General features: G+C 36.6%; 1 protein-coding gene across 1 annotated transcript in view; it reads left to right on the forward strand.

The window, feature by feature from the left end:
- ALG13 (ALG13 UDP-N-acetylglucosaminyltransferase subunit) overlaps positions 1-18,743 on the forward strand; it is a 67,984-nt gene that overhangs the window by 14,700 nt on the left and 34,541 nt on the right. The window contains 11 exon segments of the mRNA XM_082377052.1: positions 4,974-4,999; positions 5,002-5,109; positions 5,112-5,197; positions 5,200-5,349; positions 5,926-6,009; positions 8,073-8,123; positions 8,893-8,939; positions 10,669-10,741; positions 15,824-15,905; positions 16,106-16,268; positions 18,417-18,492. Coding sequence (XP_082233178.1) covers positions 4,974-4,999; positions 5,002-5,109; positions 5,112-5,197; positions 5,200-5,349; positions 5,926-6,009; positions 8,073-8,123; positions 8,893-8,939; positions 10,669-10,741; positions 15,824-15,905; positions 16,106-16,268; positions 18,417-18,492 — 946 coding nt within the window.

The raw sequence follows: 18,743 nt of genomic DNA on the forward strand, positions 1-18,743 counted from the left end.
CTTATCTTAAAAATTCCTTTTGCTTCTCTCTTGTGTTGAATCTTCTGTTTCCAGGATTCTATGTGCCCCACCCCATTTTGTGGTTTAACTTCTTTATTTTGGTTTCAGATATCCTCCACTAGCTTTCTGACAGTAAGGCGCATTTTTTTTTAATCTTTCAAGTTTGAAAATGCCGCCTTCTACTCTTGCATCTGATTGATAGCTTGGTATAGAGTTCAAGGTTGGAAATAATTTCCCCTCAAATATTGAACTTCATTGTTTTCTAGCTTCTAGTTCTTCTGTTGAGAAGTTTATTGCTATTCATATGTGTGATCTTCTGTATAAGACCTGTTTTTACTCTCAGAAAGCTTTAGAATGTTGTTATATGCATTGCAGATCATCTTTTTTGCTTTCATTGTTCTGGCTACTTCATGGACCTTTTCAATCTAAATATAGACAGTCATATTCTGCAGTGCTAGAATTTTCCTTACATCATCATCATCATTATTTCTTCCTCTCCGCTTTCTTCATCTCATTTTGGGACTCCTGTTAGTTAGATATTGGCTTTCCTGAATTGATCCTCTAATTTTCTTGTTTTTTCTCTCCAACCTTGTCTGTTTTGTGAGCTCCTCAACTGTAAATTCTATTCCTTCTACTATTTTTGTTTTATTTATTTTTAAATTTAAATACAGCAAAACTAGCATTTTTCATGTACAGTTCTATAAATTTTGAAAAATGCATAATCATGTAACCACCACTACAATCAAGATACAGAACTCTTCCACCACACCCATAAATCCGCTCCTGTCATCCCTTTGTAGTCAACCCTTTCCTACAATGCTAACTACTGGCAGCAACCAATCTGTTTTTCCTTCCTATAGTTTTGTCTTTTCCAGTATGTCATATAAATGCAGTCATACAGTATGTAGCCTTTTGAATCTCTCCTTTTGCTTAGCACAGTGCATCTGCGATTCACACATGTTTTTGTATATATCCATAATTCATTATTTTTTATTGTTGAGGAGTGTTCTGTTGTATGGATGTACCACAGTTTGTCCATTCACCAGTTGAAGGATGTTTGGATTGTTTCCAGTTTGGGAGGAATCATGATTATGAATAAAGCTGCTATATTCATGTACAGGTTTTTGTGTGAACTTAAGTTATCATTTCTCTTGGATATTTACCCAGAAGTGGGGTTGCTGTGTCATATGGCAACTCTGTTTTATTTTATAAGAATCTGCTAAACTATTTTTCCAGAGTGGCTGTACTATTTTATATTCCTACCAGCAACATACGAGAGTTTCAGTTGCTCTGCATCTTTGTCAACACTTGGTATTGTCATTTTTAAAAAAAGTTTATTTTAGTCATTCTAAGATGTATGTAGTAGTATCTCATTAAAGATATACAAGTGGCCAACAGGCACATGAAGAGATGCTCAACATTATTAGCCATCAGGGGAATGCAAAACAAAACCACAACAAGATACCACGTCATACCCACATAGGATGGCTATAATCTAAGAGATGGACAGTAAGTGTTGATAGGATGTGAATTGGGAACCCTCATACACTACTGATGAGAATGAAAATAGTGCAGCTGCTGTGGAAAGTGGTGACAGTTCCTCAAATGGTTAAACATAGAGTTACCATATGATCCAGCAACTCCATTCCTGGGTATTACCCAAGAGAATAGAAATGTCCAAACAAAAACTTGGACATGAATGTTTATAACAGCCTTAGTCGAGATAGTCAAAAAGTGGAAGCAACCCAAATGTCTGTCAACTGATGAATGGATAAATAAAATCTGCCTTAACTATACAAAGGATTGAAATACTGATACATAGATGCTCCTTGAAAACATCATGCTAAGTGAAAGAAGTCAGTTACACAGGACTGTATATTGTATTCCATTTATTTGAAGTGTGCAGAATAGGCAAATATGTAGAGACAGAAAATAAATTGGTGGTTGCATGGAGTTGGTGGGGATAGGAGGATTGGAGGCTGATGGTTCTGGGATGTGGGGTTTCATTTTGGGGTAATGTAAAATTGTGGTGATGGATGTACAACTGTATACTAAAAAACCATTGAAATGCACCTTTTAAGTGAGTGAATTGTATGTGAACTATGTTATAAAGCTATTAAAAAATCACCAGTTTTAAGTGTACAGTTCAATAATTCTTAGTGATTATGCAAAGTTGTGCAAACATCACCACAAAAGAGTTTTATAACATTTTTATCCATCAAAAAGATCCTTTGTGCCTGTTTGCATTTAGTACCTATTCCCATCTCAACCCTAGGCAACCACTAACCTGCTTTCTTTCTCTGTAGATTTGTCTTTTTTGTATATTTCATATAGGTGGAATCATATCTTTTGGAATCATGCCCCTTTTGCATCTGGCTGCTTTTACTTTGGATCCAGTTTCTCCACGTCCTTGCTAACACTTGTTATTGTCTGTACTATTTATCATAGCCACCCTAGTAGGTGTGTAGTGATGTCTCGTTGTGGTCTTAATTTGCATTTTCCTAATGACGTTAAACACCTTCTTATGTGCTTATTATATCTTTGGTGAAATGTGTATTCAGATCTTTGCCCATTTTTAAATTGTGTTGTTGTTTTCTTATTGTTGACTTTTGAGTTCTTTTATATATTTTTGATATAAAGTTTTTTTTGTCAGATATGTATCTTCCAGTCTGTGGCTTGTGTTTTCACTCTCCTAATAGTGTCATTTGCAGAGCAAAAGTTCTTAATTTTGATAAAGTCCAACTAATCAATTTTTCTTTTATTATATCATATCTAAGTTCTCTTTTCCCAACTCAAGGTCTTGAAGATTTTCTCCTATGCTTTTGTCTAAAAGTTTTGAAGTTTTGTTCTACATTTAGGTCTTTGATCCATTTTGAGTTAATTATTGTAGAAGATGTGAGGTATAGGTTGAGGATCATTGTTCTTTTTTTTTAATTAATTTATTTATTTATCTACTTTTGGCTGTTGGGTCTTCGTTTTTGTGAGAGGGCTTTCTCCAGTTGCGGCAAGCGGGGGCCACTCTTCATCGCGGTGCGCGGGCCTCTCACCATCGCGGCCTCTCCTGCTGTGGAGCACAGGCTCCAGACGCGCAGGCTCAGCAGCTGTGGCTCACGGGCCCAGCCGCTCCGCGTCACGTGGGATCTTCCCAGACCAGGGCTCGAACCCGTGTCCCCTGCATTGGCAGGCAGACTCCCAACCACTGCACCACCAGGGAAGCCCCATTGTTCTCATTTTGCATATGGATGTCAAGTGTTCCAGCAGCATTTGATAAAAACACTATCTTTTCTCTATTGAGCTGCTCTTGCACCTTTGTCAAAAATCAATTGACTGAATTTGTATGGGTCTCTTTCTGTGTGTTTTCTTTGTGTGTTTACTTTCCCTTTCCTCTATCTCTCTTTGTCTTCCTGCCTCTAATTTTTCTTCTCTTTGTTTCCTGCTCTTTCTCCTATTTTCTGATTCTCTCTCCCTCTCCCAGTTTTCCCTTCTTTTATTCCCTTTTTCAAAATGAAGTGTATGGGTTAATATTGATTGAAGCTTTATATACCATATTTTTAGTATAAATAGCAATAAATATGAAGAATTTATATTTTTCTCTAGAAGTGAAAAATGCCGAAAATGAATTAACTTTTTCACTATAATTCTGTTTTTCTCAGTGAATTTATGGTCTTAAAGATGGTGATCCCTCTTCCCAAACCATGTTTCAGAACTTTTGTGCCAGTGTTTTGGTTTCTTTGAAAAAGAAATTAGTCAAGGTAATTTCAAATTGGCATGCTAAAGAAAGTCAAGATTTTATTTTTTCTACCATGCTTTTATTTCATTCCTAAATTGTAAAATTGATTATTGATGCTTTTCCTGTTGGAGGCAGTCATGATTACTACTGGAGCCACAGATACCAGAAAAACAATTCTGAAAGCAGCTTAATTTTGCAGCTTCTCCAAAGCCAGCTTTAGATCTATTTATGTCCTAAAACACTTAGAAAAAGTAAGAACGGAATTGTATTTTGGCATTTAAATAACACTTGACGGTGGAATCAAGTAATACAAGTGACCAGTGCTGTTTTTGAACCTTACAAAAGTACAGTCGTATTTACTTTGGTTTTCTCAGACTTAAGAGCAGTTTTTCCAGAAAAGTGCCCTAAACATTGAAACATGCCTCTCATGTCCAACACCTCTAGTGTGGTGCCACAGCATTTTAAATGTAGCCTATTAGCAAGTTTGTGGGTAAGATATTTCTTCCATTAAGCTTCATTTTAAATTTTCATTGTTTGCATTTTCAGAGAAACACACTTTTTGCAATTTCTCTTTCTGTTAATGTTGTACAGTAGTTTGGAGACATTAGTTCAGAATTGTATCAGTGTTTTCTAGCATAACTAATGAATTTAATTTCTGTGGTCCTAGCAGAGGGTTGTTATTATTTAGAAGAACTAAATGAGATTACTTAAACATCATACCTGAAATATCCAGATAACTGCTTTGGCACTTTACTTTGCTTGAACTGTGACCTCTGCCCCTTTAGATCAAGGGAGTCCCCCTTTCCCCCCCCATTTTCTTTGTTTCTTAAGATAGTCTTAACACAAAAGCTTACTTACTTAATTATGTTCAGATTTTTTTTTCCTCTCATCTACATGAAACTATGAAGGGAGCAGGGAACTTGGGCAGAGACTGGTTGCAAATTCGGGCAGAGATCTTAAAGCAATGTAATGTGGGCTGGGCTGCATCATACACACCTGAGCCTTATTGCAGTCCCTTTGCAACCACGTGCAGCAGTTGCCTTGAGTTAAGCTGCAGACTCGGCTTCCTTTTGGTCCCAAAGCTCAGCTGCTTGTGCATACTTCTCTCAACCTTGGGCTGGTTGGGTTAATCCCACCCTTCCCCAACAAGGTAGCTCTGCAAGTTCCTTCTCGCTCCCACGTCTCCTTCTCAAGTCAAGTTCTCTATTCCTAGGAGCATCGGCTCTTCCTCTTCTTTTCACAGGGTCCCGACTTATCCTGGGCAAGCCAGCCCTTTGATTCTCCTGCTCCTGAGAAGTGCCAAGATTCTGCAGCGCTGACTCCAACTGCCTTCTCATGCCTAGACTTTGGGCTGCTTTCTGGATACCTGCATAAGCAAGCCCTGTCACTGCTACCCATTCCTACCTGCACCCTGCTTTTTCCTTCTTGCCACACCTGTGTTATTTTCTCCCCCTCCCCAACTCCACCCCCTGTGCACAATGCATAAAGGATGGAAAAAGTACTGCGGCCAGAAGTCTCTGAATGAGGCATCAATGGATGAATATTTAGGCAGCTTAGGGCTGTATCGAAAGCTGACTGCCAAGGATGCCTCTTGCCTCTTTCGGGCTATTTCGGAGCAGGTAAAAGGAAAACAAATATATCTTCTCTATACTGAGTTTTTGGAGTTTGAGACTTGGCACAGTACTGTAGCTAGAAGACCTGTAGCCCACCAAAACAAAACAAAACAAAACAAAAATTCCCTTTTCCCTATTTAAAACATCAGGGTCTCTCCACTTATTAGCTTGGTGCGTGCCTTTGCTGATTAGTTCAAATATGTTGCTGTGCCTTTGCTATCTTCTCTGTTTTCTAAATGCCAGTTTGGAATGTAAGAGATAAAGTAATGGGGTTAAAGAAAACTTTGAAATGTATCTTGATCCTTTATAAGCAGCACCTTCTTCCTCTAAATTTTATGCCTAAGGAAAAATTTATAGGTTATGCCCATAAGTAGTAGAAACGGGGGTGGGGCATGACAGAATCATACCTCTTCCATATCGCTAAAGATGACAAAAACAGATTTTAGTAAGATCAGGACTTAATTTCCCAATTTCCTACATATGTTCTGAATAAGGGGAGGACTTGAGTGTCCAGTTCATAGTCTTAGAAGCTTCTGTTTCAAATAACTGCTGACAGTGAGCTGGCCTTTCTCTTCTTTTTAGTTGTTTTGCAGCCAGGTCCATCACTTGGAAATCAGGAAGGCTTGTGTCTCATATATGAGAGAAAATCAACAAACTTTTGAGTCTGTAAGTAGAATACATACCCAAGGGAGAGTTGTTCATAGAATATGTAGCAGGTAGGAAATGAATTTTGAGCACCTACGTGTGAATATTATATCCCGCAATCTCCTCTCAATAGCAAATATTTTATTTTCAGTTGGCTTCCTTCCTCCTAGCTAGCATGCTTCTGGATCTCCTCCCAGAATTAGATTGTTTTGTACTCTAATTAAAAAGTAAGAAAGTTAATCTTTATCCTTCCCACTATTTATTCCCCCCCACACCCAAAAAGTCACATTGTGACTGTTATCCATATCACAGTTTTCTTAAACAAGTAATCAGTTCACGAGGGGTTTGGCTATGTTAGTATTTTTAAATGTGTATTTTTAAATTTGTATAAATGGGAACCCCTTGTGTTCTTTCTTAATTCTATGCACAATGATCGTCAGCCAGTCAACTTGAAGAATCTTGTAAAACTTAACTCTAAGGAAACAAATTATTCCTGAACATGTCTTTTCATATGACAAACTGTGGTAATTGGAGCTCTGCCACTAATGATTGACTTTAAAACAACTTTTAGAAGACATCTTCGTATACGTTGTATTATTTGAATTCTTGTTAACAAATTAAGGTTTTATCACGGTCTGATTTGAAGTGTGCCCTTTCCTGTGGCTGTTTTTTTGTTGTTGTTGTTTGTTTTTTTTTTGTTTCTGTTTAAACATTCCTAGCCCTTCCAGTACTATTTGTTCTCCTGACTATATTATGGGTATTTGCCTGCTGTTCGAGGTTTACTCTTAATTTTCTCAACAGGTTTCTGTGAATTTTAAAACTATATGAAGGCTTCTTGATTTTAAAGCTTATTACCTTGAAGTTAATTAACCGTCACCACACCTGGGGAAAGGGTTATTCGTGAAATTACTTCAAATGCAAGACCATGGTGTAAAGCAGTGCATCTCAAGTATTTTTGTGCATACAAATCACCTGGGGATCTTGTTAAAAAAAAAACAAATTCTGATTCACTAGATCTGAGCTGGGGCCCAAGATTTACACGGTTAACAAATTCCTGAGGGATGCTTGCTGTTGTTCAAGGACCACATTTTGAGTAACAAAGATGTCTGTAAAATTTTAAAACCACATGGATGAATCTCAGATTAATTATGCAGAGTGAAAGAAGCCAGACCTCCCAAAAAAAGTACATACTGTATGATTTCCTTTATATAAAACTCTAGAAAATACAAACCAATCTGTAGTGACAGAAAGCAGATCAGTGGTTGCTTGGGGGTTAGTGAAGTTATAGAGGGGCACAAGGAAACTTCTGGGGGTGATGGATATATTCACTATCACGATTGTCATGATGGTTTCATGGGTGCATATGTAAGTCAACTTATTTGTGCCATTTAAATATGTGTGGTTATTGTATGTCAGTTATACCTCAAAACTGTTTAAAAAGGGAACTGAGAAAAATTAACATGATTTTTTAAGTCTAGTGATATACATGCGTGGAGCTAGATGTATATTATATTTCCTGAGTTTAATTTTTATTGAGGTATATTTTGCATATCATAAAACTCACCATTTTATGTTTAGCGTTTTAAGTTTTGGCAGTAATATAGTTATGCAACTGCCACTGCAGTCAAGATACAAAATATTTCCATCACCCAAAAAGTTCCCTTGTTGCCTGTGCTTTTTTTGAAACTAGTGAAATTCCTTTTAAAGTTCCTCAGTTTAACTTTGTAAATGCATGTCTGCTGTCAAATTTGAAATCCTTATAATTATTGTGCTTGCTTGATTTATGAAAATTGTCGTTACTTAAGTTGGCATTTCAAAAGAAACTCCAAAGGCATACCGTTTGATGAAATGCACTGGTACGTGGATAAGCCAGGACCAATTCCTAAGATAGTTTTATAGTCCAGCTTTTCTCCACTCAACTTTTGTGTATGTACAAATCTTCTTGAGGTGCTGTGCAAAGTAGTCATTTAATACCATAATTGTTCAGCTGAACAAAAACTCATTGGAGGATAATATTGCAGAATATAATCAGATTTCAGTAATGCTATGTATTTGGTTAAGTCAAGTTTGTTTTATTTTTGAAGTATGTGGAGGAATCTTTTGAGAAATACCTGGAACGGTTGGGAGATCCCAAGGTAAGATCAAATATGGGGGTTTAATCTTTTCAGAGTATTTGGAATAGTAGCCTAAATATCATTCAGCTGTGTCACTTTAGCTAGGCCCAGTTTATTTTCTTAAGTAGCCAGCTGTGTTGAATCAAATAGTTCTTGCAAAAGTTTAGAGGCTGGGAATTGACCTGTTGTTTTGTGTTGAATATTGACAATTGTGTGTTAACAATTTTATCATCTATAGATTAGTGAAAGAGTATACACTACTTGGGAACAGGACTAACCCAAGCCTTTTCACTTTAATGGGGGAGGGGGATGGCAATGAATGTTACTAGGAGGTCATTATTTTTTTTTTATTGAACAGTTCCCCTGATTTGTAGTTATCCTTCTTTTATGTGGGAGTAAGATTCATAAACATATTTAATTAAAAATAATTTTATGTGATTAAATTAATTGCATAGTTCTGGACTTAACGCATTTACTAAATACCCTGCTAACTTCGTATTCTTACACTAATTACATTTTTATTGTGTCTTTTAAATCTCCCACATTCCTGTCCTTGTTACTTAATAGCTAACTAAGAAGATCTTTAGGTCCAATTTTTTCTCAGAATAAGTTTATGTTAATAAGTAACTATCACAGTATCCCAAGCCTCAAAGCAAGTTATAGTGTGTTGTACAAATTCTTCATCTAAAACGGTGCTAAGCATCTAAAAAAACAATTGTTGAACTTGCAAAAACTTTTACCTCCTAGATACAGAATGTTTTTAAAAACTTTATGCATTGTTTATGTTTAGGAAAAGGCTGGCCATCTGGAAATAAGAGCTCTTTCTCTAATTTATAAGTAAGTTGGATCTCTTTTTTTTTTTAAGAGAGAAAGCGTGTGTGTGTGTAAGGTTTCTAATAAAGTCCCTTTAGAATTGGGAATATTTGAGATTTGATGTATTGATATGTCAAATGAAGTGGTCTAAGCAAAGTTAATGGCGTAATTTTGGGGTGGAGAACTTCTACATTTGTGTCCGTTTGAATGGAAGAATAAAGGGCTTTAAGAACTGCTAGTACTATTCCTGTAGAAAATCAGAATACTTATCTTAGAATTTTTGTGTATTTAACTTTGTGCCTTTTGTGCACGTGTGCTCAATGGAGCAATATCACTTCCAAGAGGGTAGAAATTGTTAACTGAGGACAACAAATATTAGATATTACATTGGTTTATGATCCTTCAAAGGGTCACGGTATGAAAACAGATATACAGTATATCTGTAGTAGTAAAATTTTATAGGGAAATTAAGAAAAGTATTTTTTTAAAGGCTCTTTAGGGAGGCAGTAATGGTGGAAAAATTTGAAAAACACTGCTCTATTGCTTTGGAAGTTCTGTTTTGGTCTTTAAAACTGCGAAAGTGGCATTTCTGAAAGCTGTAGGTTATGTAGTGTGGGTTAGAGGCTAGTGGGAATCTTGTTCATTTAAGGAGTTGGATCTGTATAAGACTCCTTCACAGTTCTTAGGATGGTGAGATGGCATATACCTTGATAGAATCAGAACCCTCTTGTATGGGGACTTGTTCAAGTTAGTGTTTTGCAGTCTGCTCATTCCTCACTAAATCCAGCAAGAAGTAGTACAGAAGAGGCATCGAGCAGGCAGCTAATCAGTTGTTGCTTTTAAATCAGGGACCACCTTTTAAATTGGCCTGCTTTTTGTTTTTTTGTATGGCTCTTGGCTAAGAATGCTTTTTAAAAATTTTGAAATGGTTAAAAAAATCAAAATAATATTTCATGGCATATGAAAATTATATAAAATTCAATTTCAGTGTCCATAAATAAAGCTTTATTGGAACATAATCACATACATTTGTTTATGCATTGTCTATGGCTGCTTTCAGGCTACCAAGTCAAAGTTGAGTAAATCATATGGCCTGCAAAAACCATGTTTGTTATCTGATCTTTTACCAAGAAAAATTTGCCAACACCTGCTTTAAATAAATGGGAGCCTCCAAAACTTATATTCATACAATTGGCAATTTATCTTCTTTATTCCTCCTTTCCTCAAATTAAGATACATTTTAGGGCTTCCCTGGTGGCGCAGTGGTTGAGAGTCTGCCTGCCAATGCAGGGGACACGGGTTCGATCCCTGGTCTGGGAAGATCCCACATGCCACGGAGCAACTGGGCCCGTGAGCCACAATTACTGAGCCTGCGCGTCTGGAGCCTGTGCTCGGCAACGAGAGGCCGAGATAGTGAGAGGCCCGCGCACCGCGATGAAGAGTGGCCCCCGCTTGCCACAACTAGAAAAAGCCCTCGCACAGAAACGAAGACCCATCACAGCCATAAATAAATAAAGAATACTGGTCAAAAAAAAAAAAACATTAAAAAAAAAAAAGATACATTTTAAAAATGCATAGGACTTTAGGGACAGTTAGCTGTCTATGTTGAATTAATATTTATCCTCTTAAACTTTTAGGTTATTTTAGATGAATAAGGTAGGCAGTTTAAAAGCACAAATATTTGTTCTTATAACTATTTCTTGCATATACTAAGTTATCTCTTCTCATCCATCTTTGTTTTCTACCCATGTAGTCGGGATTTCATTCTTTATCGCTCTCCTGGCAGGCCTCCAGCTCATGTCACAGATAATGGCTATGAAGAGAAGGTAAGAAGATAAGTGAATGTTTACTAAAATAAAAAATTGAATGATGTTGCCAGTTTATCATTAAGAAATCATCTTTTTAAACCTAATTAATGAAAAAATAAGCACAGTCTAAAAGCCAAGCTTTTCTACAACTAGCCTTTTCCTCTCCAGTTAGTCAGCCTAAGTATTGTTAGCTATCTTTCTGAACAACCCTGATCTTGTCACTCCTCTGTAATAGGAAAAAAACACCCAAAACCCTAATTGACTAGAAGATAAGGATCAAACTCTGAAGCTAGACTTTCAGTAACCTAAAGGGTCCCAAACCTTCTTTCCAGCTTCATTGTCCTTCAACCTCAGTGTATCATGCGTCCAGAGAGTCCGACTTTCATGCTGTCTTTTCCTTTGTATCTCAATTCCTTTGAAACTTTACCAACTCCCCTGGAGTTATTTCCTCCCTTTTTGTTCCCCTAGCATCACCCAAGTAAGTATAGTGTTTATCACCTTGTATATGTTTTCATGTCTGTTTCTCTCATTAGTCTGAAAGTTTCTTAAGTGCAGGGACAATGTGCTACTACTGCCTAGTAAGGTGCTTGGAAAATAGTAGGAGGTTGTTTTGTTGGTTGAGAATTCTCAGCAGGTAAACAAATTGTTTTTTAGCATACAGTTTTCCTTCCAAAAAGTTTTTAAGAAAAGCCTTCTATCCAGATGATTTGATTAGTGAATATAGATTGCACAGTATTTGAGTTTTGTCTTGTTTCATACCATGGAGCAAAATTCAGGCAGCATTTTGATGGTAAGATAAGACTAAATACTGGTAGAACTGTTAGAATGTTACAGTAATCTAGACAGAAGACCTGAACTAGGCAAGTGGCATTAGGAGTAGAAAAGACTGAATAGGATGCAAGAGATAACTTAGAACATAAGTATAAATTGGGGCATGTTAATTATTTTACTGATGGTACTGCCAATTTGTTCAGTAAACATTAAGCCCCTGTAGTGTACCAGGCAGCTTACTGGGCTTTGGGGATACCACAATTAATACAGCAAAATTCTTGCCCTCTAAGGGCTTAAGAGGCTATGAAGACAGACATGTAAATAATTACAGTGAAGTGATATGTTTTATAATAGAACTATATGCAAAGAGCATATAAGAAAAAGCCCTTCACTGTGCTTTAGGGAGTTTAGAAAGTTTCATGGTGGTTGTGACATTTAAGTGGAGTATTAAAAAAAAATGAGTCTAACAAGTATAAAGGGCAGTCTCTTCAGAGGAAACACTATATGCAAAGGCATAGAGGCAAGAGACCCTTTGAAACCCAAGTAGCTGGATGGGGGGAAGACAGTTCTGAAAAGATAGGCTAGAGGGATGTAGTAGGTGATGCCAATAATTTGGCTTTTCATTGTACAGAATAGTCAGTTGAAGCTTTTTTCCAATAGTTTATTATGAAGGTTTTTCAAACATACAGAAAAGCTAAAAGAATTTTACATTGAGCATCCATAAGCCCACCACTTAGTCCACTGCTGATATTTAATATCCTTGTTTGTCACATATCTAACCACCCCTCTATCCATTCATCAGTCCATCTTAAGTTTTGATGTATTTCAAAGTAAATTCAGACATTAGTATAATTGTCCCTAAACAATTCAGAGTTTTTAAGCAAAGGTGTGACATAATCAGACTTGTTTGAGGAAGAGGCGTGTTAGCTATTGTGTTTTAGCAACTGTACACAGCATTGTCTGAGATGAGATTTAGACAGTTAGATCTTTACCAGGAACCTTTAAACCTGCAGTTAATTTTTTTCTCCAACATTTTATTCTGAAAATTTTCATACAGAGAGAAATTATAAGACTTGTATAGTGAACATCCATATACCTACCACCTAGTTCCTATAATTATACAGCTCTGTTTTCAAATGAGTCTTATACATTTTACAGAGATATTTTTGAGCTAATTAAGGGGAAAACATCACCCATTGGGAACCATAAGAATACAAAAATGTAAGACCTTTTTAGTGTGGGCAGCCATGAGAATATCATGTGTAAGTCTCATCCATACATATATATAGAGCTAATACTTATCAGCAGTTGGGTATTTGCATTGCACAGGATACTGTATACATGTCTGATTTGGGAATGTACAAAGCGAATGTTAGTTTATATTGAAATTTAAGTATGGAAGAGCCAGGTGGCAGCAAGGTACTTTTGTTGTGTGACACCTTGCTTTGCCTAAAACTTAGTTGCTGTATCAGTTCAGGCTCCTAAGATTTATATTTGAATTGTTTGTGTTTTCAAAAATGACTTTATTAAAAGCAGTGAACATTATTAATAAGCTTTGCATAAAATATATTTTAGAGCAAATTTTCAAAGAAATAAATACCTAATGTTCACCCTAGTACCTTTCACCTTTTTAGCTGACTTAACTCTGCATTTTACATAGTTATCCAGTGTCAAAGTGAATGCTACTGGAAACTAGCCATTTTCACTCAGCCAATTTGTTCTATCTAGAAAGAGTAGAAAAACACTATATTTAAAACAAAATGAAACCTGTATCTGGAAATGTAGAGTGAAAAGTCAAGTTTCTGTTCATGCTCTTCAATCTCATGTGCTTCAAAGTAACAGCTATTAAGTTTGGGTGGGTATCCCAATTTCATTCTCTTTGTATTTATTCATTTATTATTTTTTATGTAGATGGGCTCATGCTTAACATTCTGTCACTTGTTCTTTTCAAATATTTATCCCCATCAGTAATATAGATCTACCTCATTTTTAACTAGTTTACTGCCATTACATCCCACCTTCCCACCCCCAACAAACACACCACCTACAAGTATGTATGAGAAAACAATTATTTTATGTTGAGATACCACCAGGAACATAAAAGCTATCATGCTTAGTTTTGCCTCTTCCAATCAAAATAGAACTTCTTGCTACTTCAATAGAGAAATTGTATACTCATCTTTGTTTTCTTTCCTGCTTATTTAGTCATCAGTTCTGGTTAGCTGGGTTCCTTTAACTAATCCTTACTAACTGCCTCTGGTTATTAACCTTTCTTTGCTGGAGTTCCCAGTTCTTCTAGTCCAAAGTACAAAAGGCTTCTCAGCTCAAATCTGCTCACTGTTCTTTTAGATTAATAAACTCCTCTTAAATGCAAATACCCCTTGGGGGCGGGTGAAACTTTGCAACTTAAACTTTATTGTGGGTTACTTTAGCTTGATACTCCCTCTCAGTACTTTGAAATGGATTATACTGATAGAGTTAGAGTTGTGATTGCAAAAAAAGACTAGGGAAGAATAATAGACCTGCGGTCAGAGAACTTGTTCATTGGGAGAAGTTAGCCCAGGGTAGTGTAGGAAAGTAGAAAAAAGAGTGCTTAAGATAATTTTCTGCCAAGGAAACTTGGTGGCACTATCCTCTCATAGATCACAGAGAATTGTCTTTGGTACCTCAGGTTGTTTCCAGAGTTGGCTTCAAAATGAAATAGACTTAATCACTAGGGATTACGTCCCTTACACAAGACAGAGGTTTTTGAAGAAAAATTCAAAAAGGTTTTGGACCTTTTATATAAACAGATTTCATCACATGGAGCCAGGGAGCATTTTTACTGAAATAATTTGGTTAGTAAGCCTGGCCTTCGAATGTCGTTTGAAAAAACTAGAGATTGAAGGAATCAGCTAAGAAATTAACTCATTTTATAGCCATCTCAGTGCCTCAATTCTTTAAGGAAGTCTCCTATATATAGCATATTGATATATTGCTATTCAATATAGTAGATAACATTTTGAATAAATTGAATGAAATTCCTCCCCCCATAGTCTAAGTTTGGGGTATTTGGGTATTTGACCTGTTTTCTCCATTTTTAGAAGTTAAGCTGGGTCGTTTGACTTCTGTTAGGCTTCCTATTCTATTTGCTCAATTTGTAAAAGTTCCCATCTTTTGCAAATTTGTAAATCAGGACTTGTTTGGTATATTATCAGGAATGTGATTGAGGCTCACAGTGTTGCCTTAGCGTGATTTTAATCTTGACATTTAAAAGTCACTGTCTTACCTCCCTTAGCATGATAATCTCTAGGTCCATTCATGTTGCTGCAAATGGCATTATTTCATTCTTTTTTATGGCTGAGTAATATTCCATTGTATACATGTACCACATCTTTTTGGAAGTCAACCACGTACAAAGATGATAAGAAGGTTAAGAGACAAAAGTAGTAAAATATCTGTATCCACAATAAGCATTAAGGGATACACAAAAAAGATGTAAAATATGATGTCACAAACAGTAATCGTGAGGGAAGGAGAGTAAAAATGCAGGGTTGATAAAATGCATTTGAAATTAAGAGATCAGCAGTTTAAAATAATCACGTGTAAATATATATATATATAGAGAGAGAGATTGCTATGTATAAATCTCATGCTAACCACAAACTAGAAATCTGTAATAGATACACACACATAATAGAGAAAAGAATCCAAATGTAACACTAAAGAAAGTCATCAGCTCATAAGGGAAGAGAGCAGAAGAAGAAAGGAACCAAAAAGAACTACAAAAACAACTCCCAAACAATTAACAAAAATAAAAAAGGATGGAAAATTATGTCAAGAACCTGGAGTAACTAAAACTAATATACTGCTAGTATGAATATAAATTGCACAACCACTTTGGAAAACTATCTTTTTTTTTAATTGAAGTGTGGTTGGTTTGCAGTGTTGTGTTAGTTGCAGGTGTGCAGCAGGGTAATTTAGTTGTACATATATTTTTTTTCAGATTCTTTTCGCTTATTAAAAAAATTTAAAAAATAAATAAATAAAAGTCACTGTCAAGAAAATCTGTTTATGGCATACAGCTTTCATTTATCTGTATTTGGATTTTAAACTCACTTTTTCCCCAGCCTTATTGAGATTTGATTGACATGTACGCTAAGTGAAATAAGTCAAACAGAGAAAGACAAATACTGTATGATATCACATATGTAGAATCTGAAAGTCACTTTTTTTAAACAAATTCATTTAGTTTATCAATTTCTGATTAGCAACTTAATTTCAAGTATTTCATGGTTGTAAGATGTCTAACATTCACTTAATTGTTCTATGTGTTTTTCTTTTCTTCAGATTCTACTCTGCTATTCAAGTAATGGTCATTACGATTCAGTGTACTCAAAACAATTTCAGTCAAGTGCAGCTGTTTGTCAAGGCATGTGAAGGCTTTATAAATGTTTGGGTGTGCTTTCAGATGATTTGTTGCCGATCTTTAAATTGAGGGGCCCACCATAAATAGCTCTTTTAAAACTTTGTTGGTACCTATTGAATTTGTATACTGGGTTATAGCTATTTTCACATTGTTATAAAAATTCTTATTTTGACAATTGGAGTTTTGGTCATTTTTTCCTTTAGCTGTATTATATGAAATTCTCTATAAAGATGTGTTTGTTGTGGATGAAGAAGAGTTGAAGACTGCAGTTGAGTTGTTTCGAAGTAGTTCGAAGAAGAACAGGAACAATGCTGTGACTAGCAGTGGGGATGTCCATATTGACTACAAGAGTTCAACTCCGGATAGGTAATAAAGGGAAAGGGGATGTCAACTACAAGATCATCATGTTTCTGTGTATCATTTGAACGTGGAAGGGACCTGGCAAGCTTATGACTTAGACAATGTATTTATATACAGTCATCTCTTGACATTGGCGGAGGATTGGTGCCAGGACCCCTGCAAGCACCAAAATGCTTGATGCTCAAGTCCCTCATATAAAACAGTGTAGTATGTGCAGTTGGCCCTCTCCATATCCATGGGTTCTGCGTCCACAGATTCAACCAGTTCCATCCGTGGCTGGTTGAATCTGTGGATGTGGAACCTGCTGAAATGAAGGGGCCAACTGTATATACACACACCTGTATGTATATATGTATACTTGTATGTACAGGGATATACATTTTTTAATGGGGGAAGAGAAGTTTTACCAAAAGATATGTTGCATGCGAAATGCTCAGGCTTCGGGGGTTTGGTCCAAGTCAGAATCAGTTTTTTTTTTTTTCCTCCTATTAACCTGTCTTGTGTCAACTTTATTATTAGTCCAGCCACAAGAACTCAAGAGGGGTAGGGGGGAAATTTCCCTCTCCTGACACATATCTCAAGTCTGACTCCAGAATCCGTTTTTTAATTGCTAGAAGAGACTTTGGAACTATAATCCCATGATTCTCAAACTTATATATGAATTACTTAGGGCGCTTGTTAGAAAGGCAGATTTTGGGGCCTCCCTTCAAAATTGGAGGTCAGAGTAGGGCCAGATATCTACTTTTTAAACAGGTACACCAAAGTAGTCTGATAGAGGTAGGCCATGGACCACACTTTGAGGGAAAAAAACTTGATTCTAAACCAGCACCATCATTTTGTAGATGGTAACTGAGGTTCAAAGTGGTTACTTTACACATACATCCAGCTAGTAGAAGAGAATCTCTCAGGCTAAAGGGGAGTTTTAGGAGCTTTTAGTGTCTGCTTTTGGTACTCACTAGGAGTATACATTGTGACCTCTGAGGAAGCAGCTATTATTGAACAGATTTAGTCAAAAACTTTGAGATAATAAAGTAGGTGTTGTCTTATATTTCTCCCTGATTCTTCTGTCTGGAAATTCAGATAGGCTTGATGCTAGTCAGATATAACCTTGTCTTTTTGTTGTCTTGCAGTTCTATTTCTTGAATGTTTAATGCTTTTTTTTTTTTTTTTTTTTGATAAAGAGGGTTTTTTAAAAAAACTTACAGTCGGCCCTCCTGATCCAGATGCAGAACCTGGGGTGGTGGAAGGCTGACCGTGAGGGACTTGAGAAACTTGAGTACTTAGATATCTGCCAGGGGTCCTGGACCCAATCCCTCATGGATACCGAGGGATGACTGTATCAGGGAATGCGGGGCACGGGGGGTGGCAACTATATATATCAGGGTAGAAGTTGCTTCATTCTTCACTGATTATTTGTCTTAACTTGAGGCTTACAGAAACTAAAGTAGTAGGAAGGCAGGGTGTATTAGTTATCTGTTGCTGCGTAACAATATTTCCACAAACTTGGCAGCTTAAAACAACATTCTTATCTCATAATTTGTGTGGGTTAGGAATCTGGGCATAGCTTATCCGGGTCTTCTGCTGAGGATCTCACAAGAATGTAATGAGGGTTTTAGCCAAGATTGAGTTCTCATCTGGAGCTTTGGGGAAGGATCCACATGGTTCTTGGTAGTATTCAGTTCCTTGCAGCTGTAGGACTGAGAACTTCAGCTTTTTGTTGGCTGTCAGCCAGAATAACCCTCAGCTCCTTGCTGCATGGGGTTGGTGAACATGTCTGCTTGCTTCCTTATGGTCAGCAAGAGAGAGAGATCAGCAAGACAGGCACTACATTCTTATATAGTGTAATGATATACATCCTGTCTATTGGTTAGACGCAAACTTGGAGGGAAATCATACAAGAGTGTGAACACCAGGAGGGTGGGGATCATAGTGACCATCTTAAGATTGTGTCCCCACAGGAGGTATGAAATATAGGAGGTATTTGTAGCACGTACTTAAAAAAAGGAAGCATAAATGTAAATGCTGGGATGAAAAAGTATTTGCCTTATATTTAGAACTGAGCTACTTTACCACTAGATGGTGGTATAGTCATTAGACTTAAGACTTAGCTACTGCATTTATATAAAGCTCTTTGTTATAAATCTTTTCAATTAGGACTGAAGAGTGCGATGCCCGCTGCAATGTTGAAAATATACCAGAGGGGTACAATCAAGGAACAGAAGAAGCAAAGGTTTGAGATCTTCTAGGGCAAAGAATTTTCATAATCTTGGCTTGCAGTATCATAACTTAAACTAGTTAAGGTCAGATGGTCCATTTTAGTTATATGGGGTGGGGGAAGAACTGATGTGTTCCTTCGTGTAAGTCTTGATCTGAAATGTAAAATGTGTGCTTAATGTTCTCTGAATTTTTGTTCCTATGGAATTGTAAATTTTTTTCAAAGCTAACTCTGAACACTTGAGAAATTTCAGAAGCTGCTGTTTT

Source organism: Balaenoptera borealis (assembly GCF_965194805.1).
Source record: "Balaenoptera borealis genome assembly, chromosome: X".
Taxonomy (NCBI): Eukaryota; Metazoa; Chordata; class Mammalia; order Artiodactyla; family Balaenopteridae; genus Balaenoptera; species Balaenoptera borealis.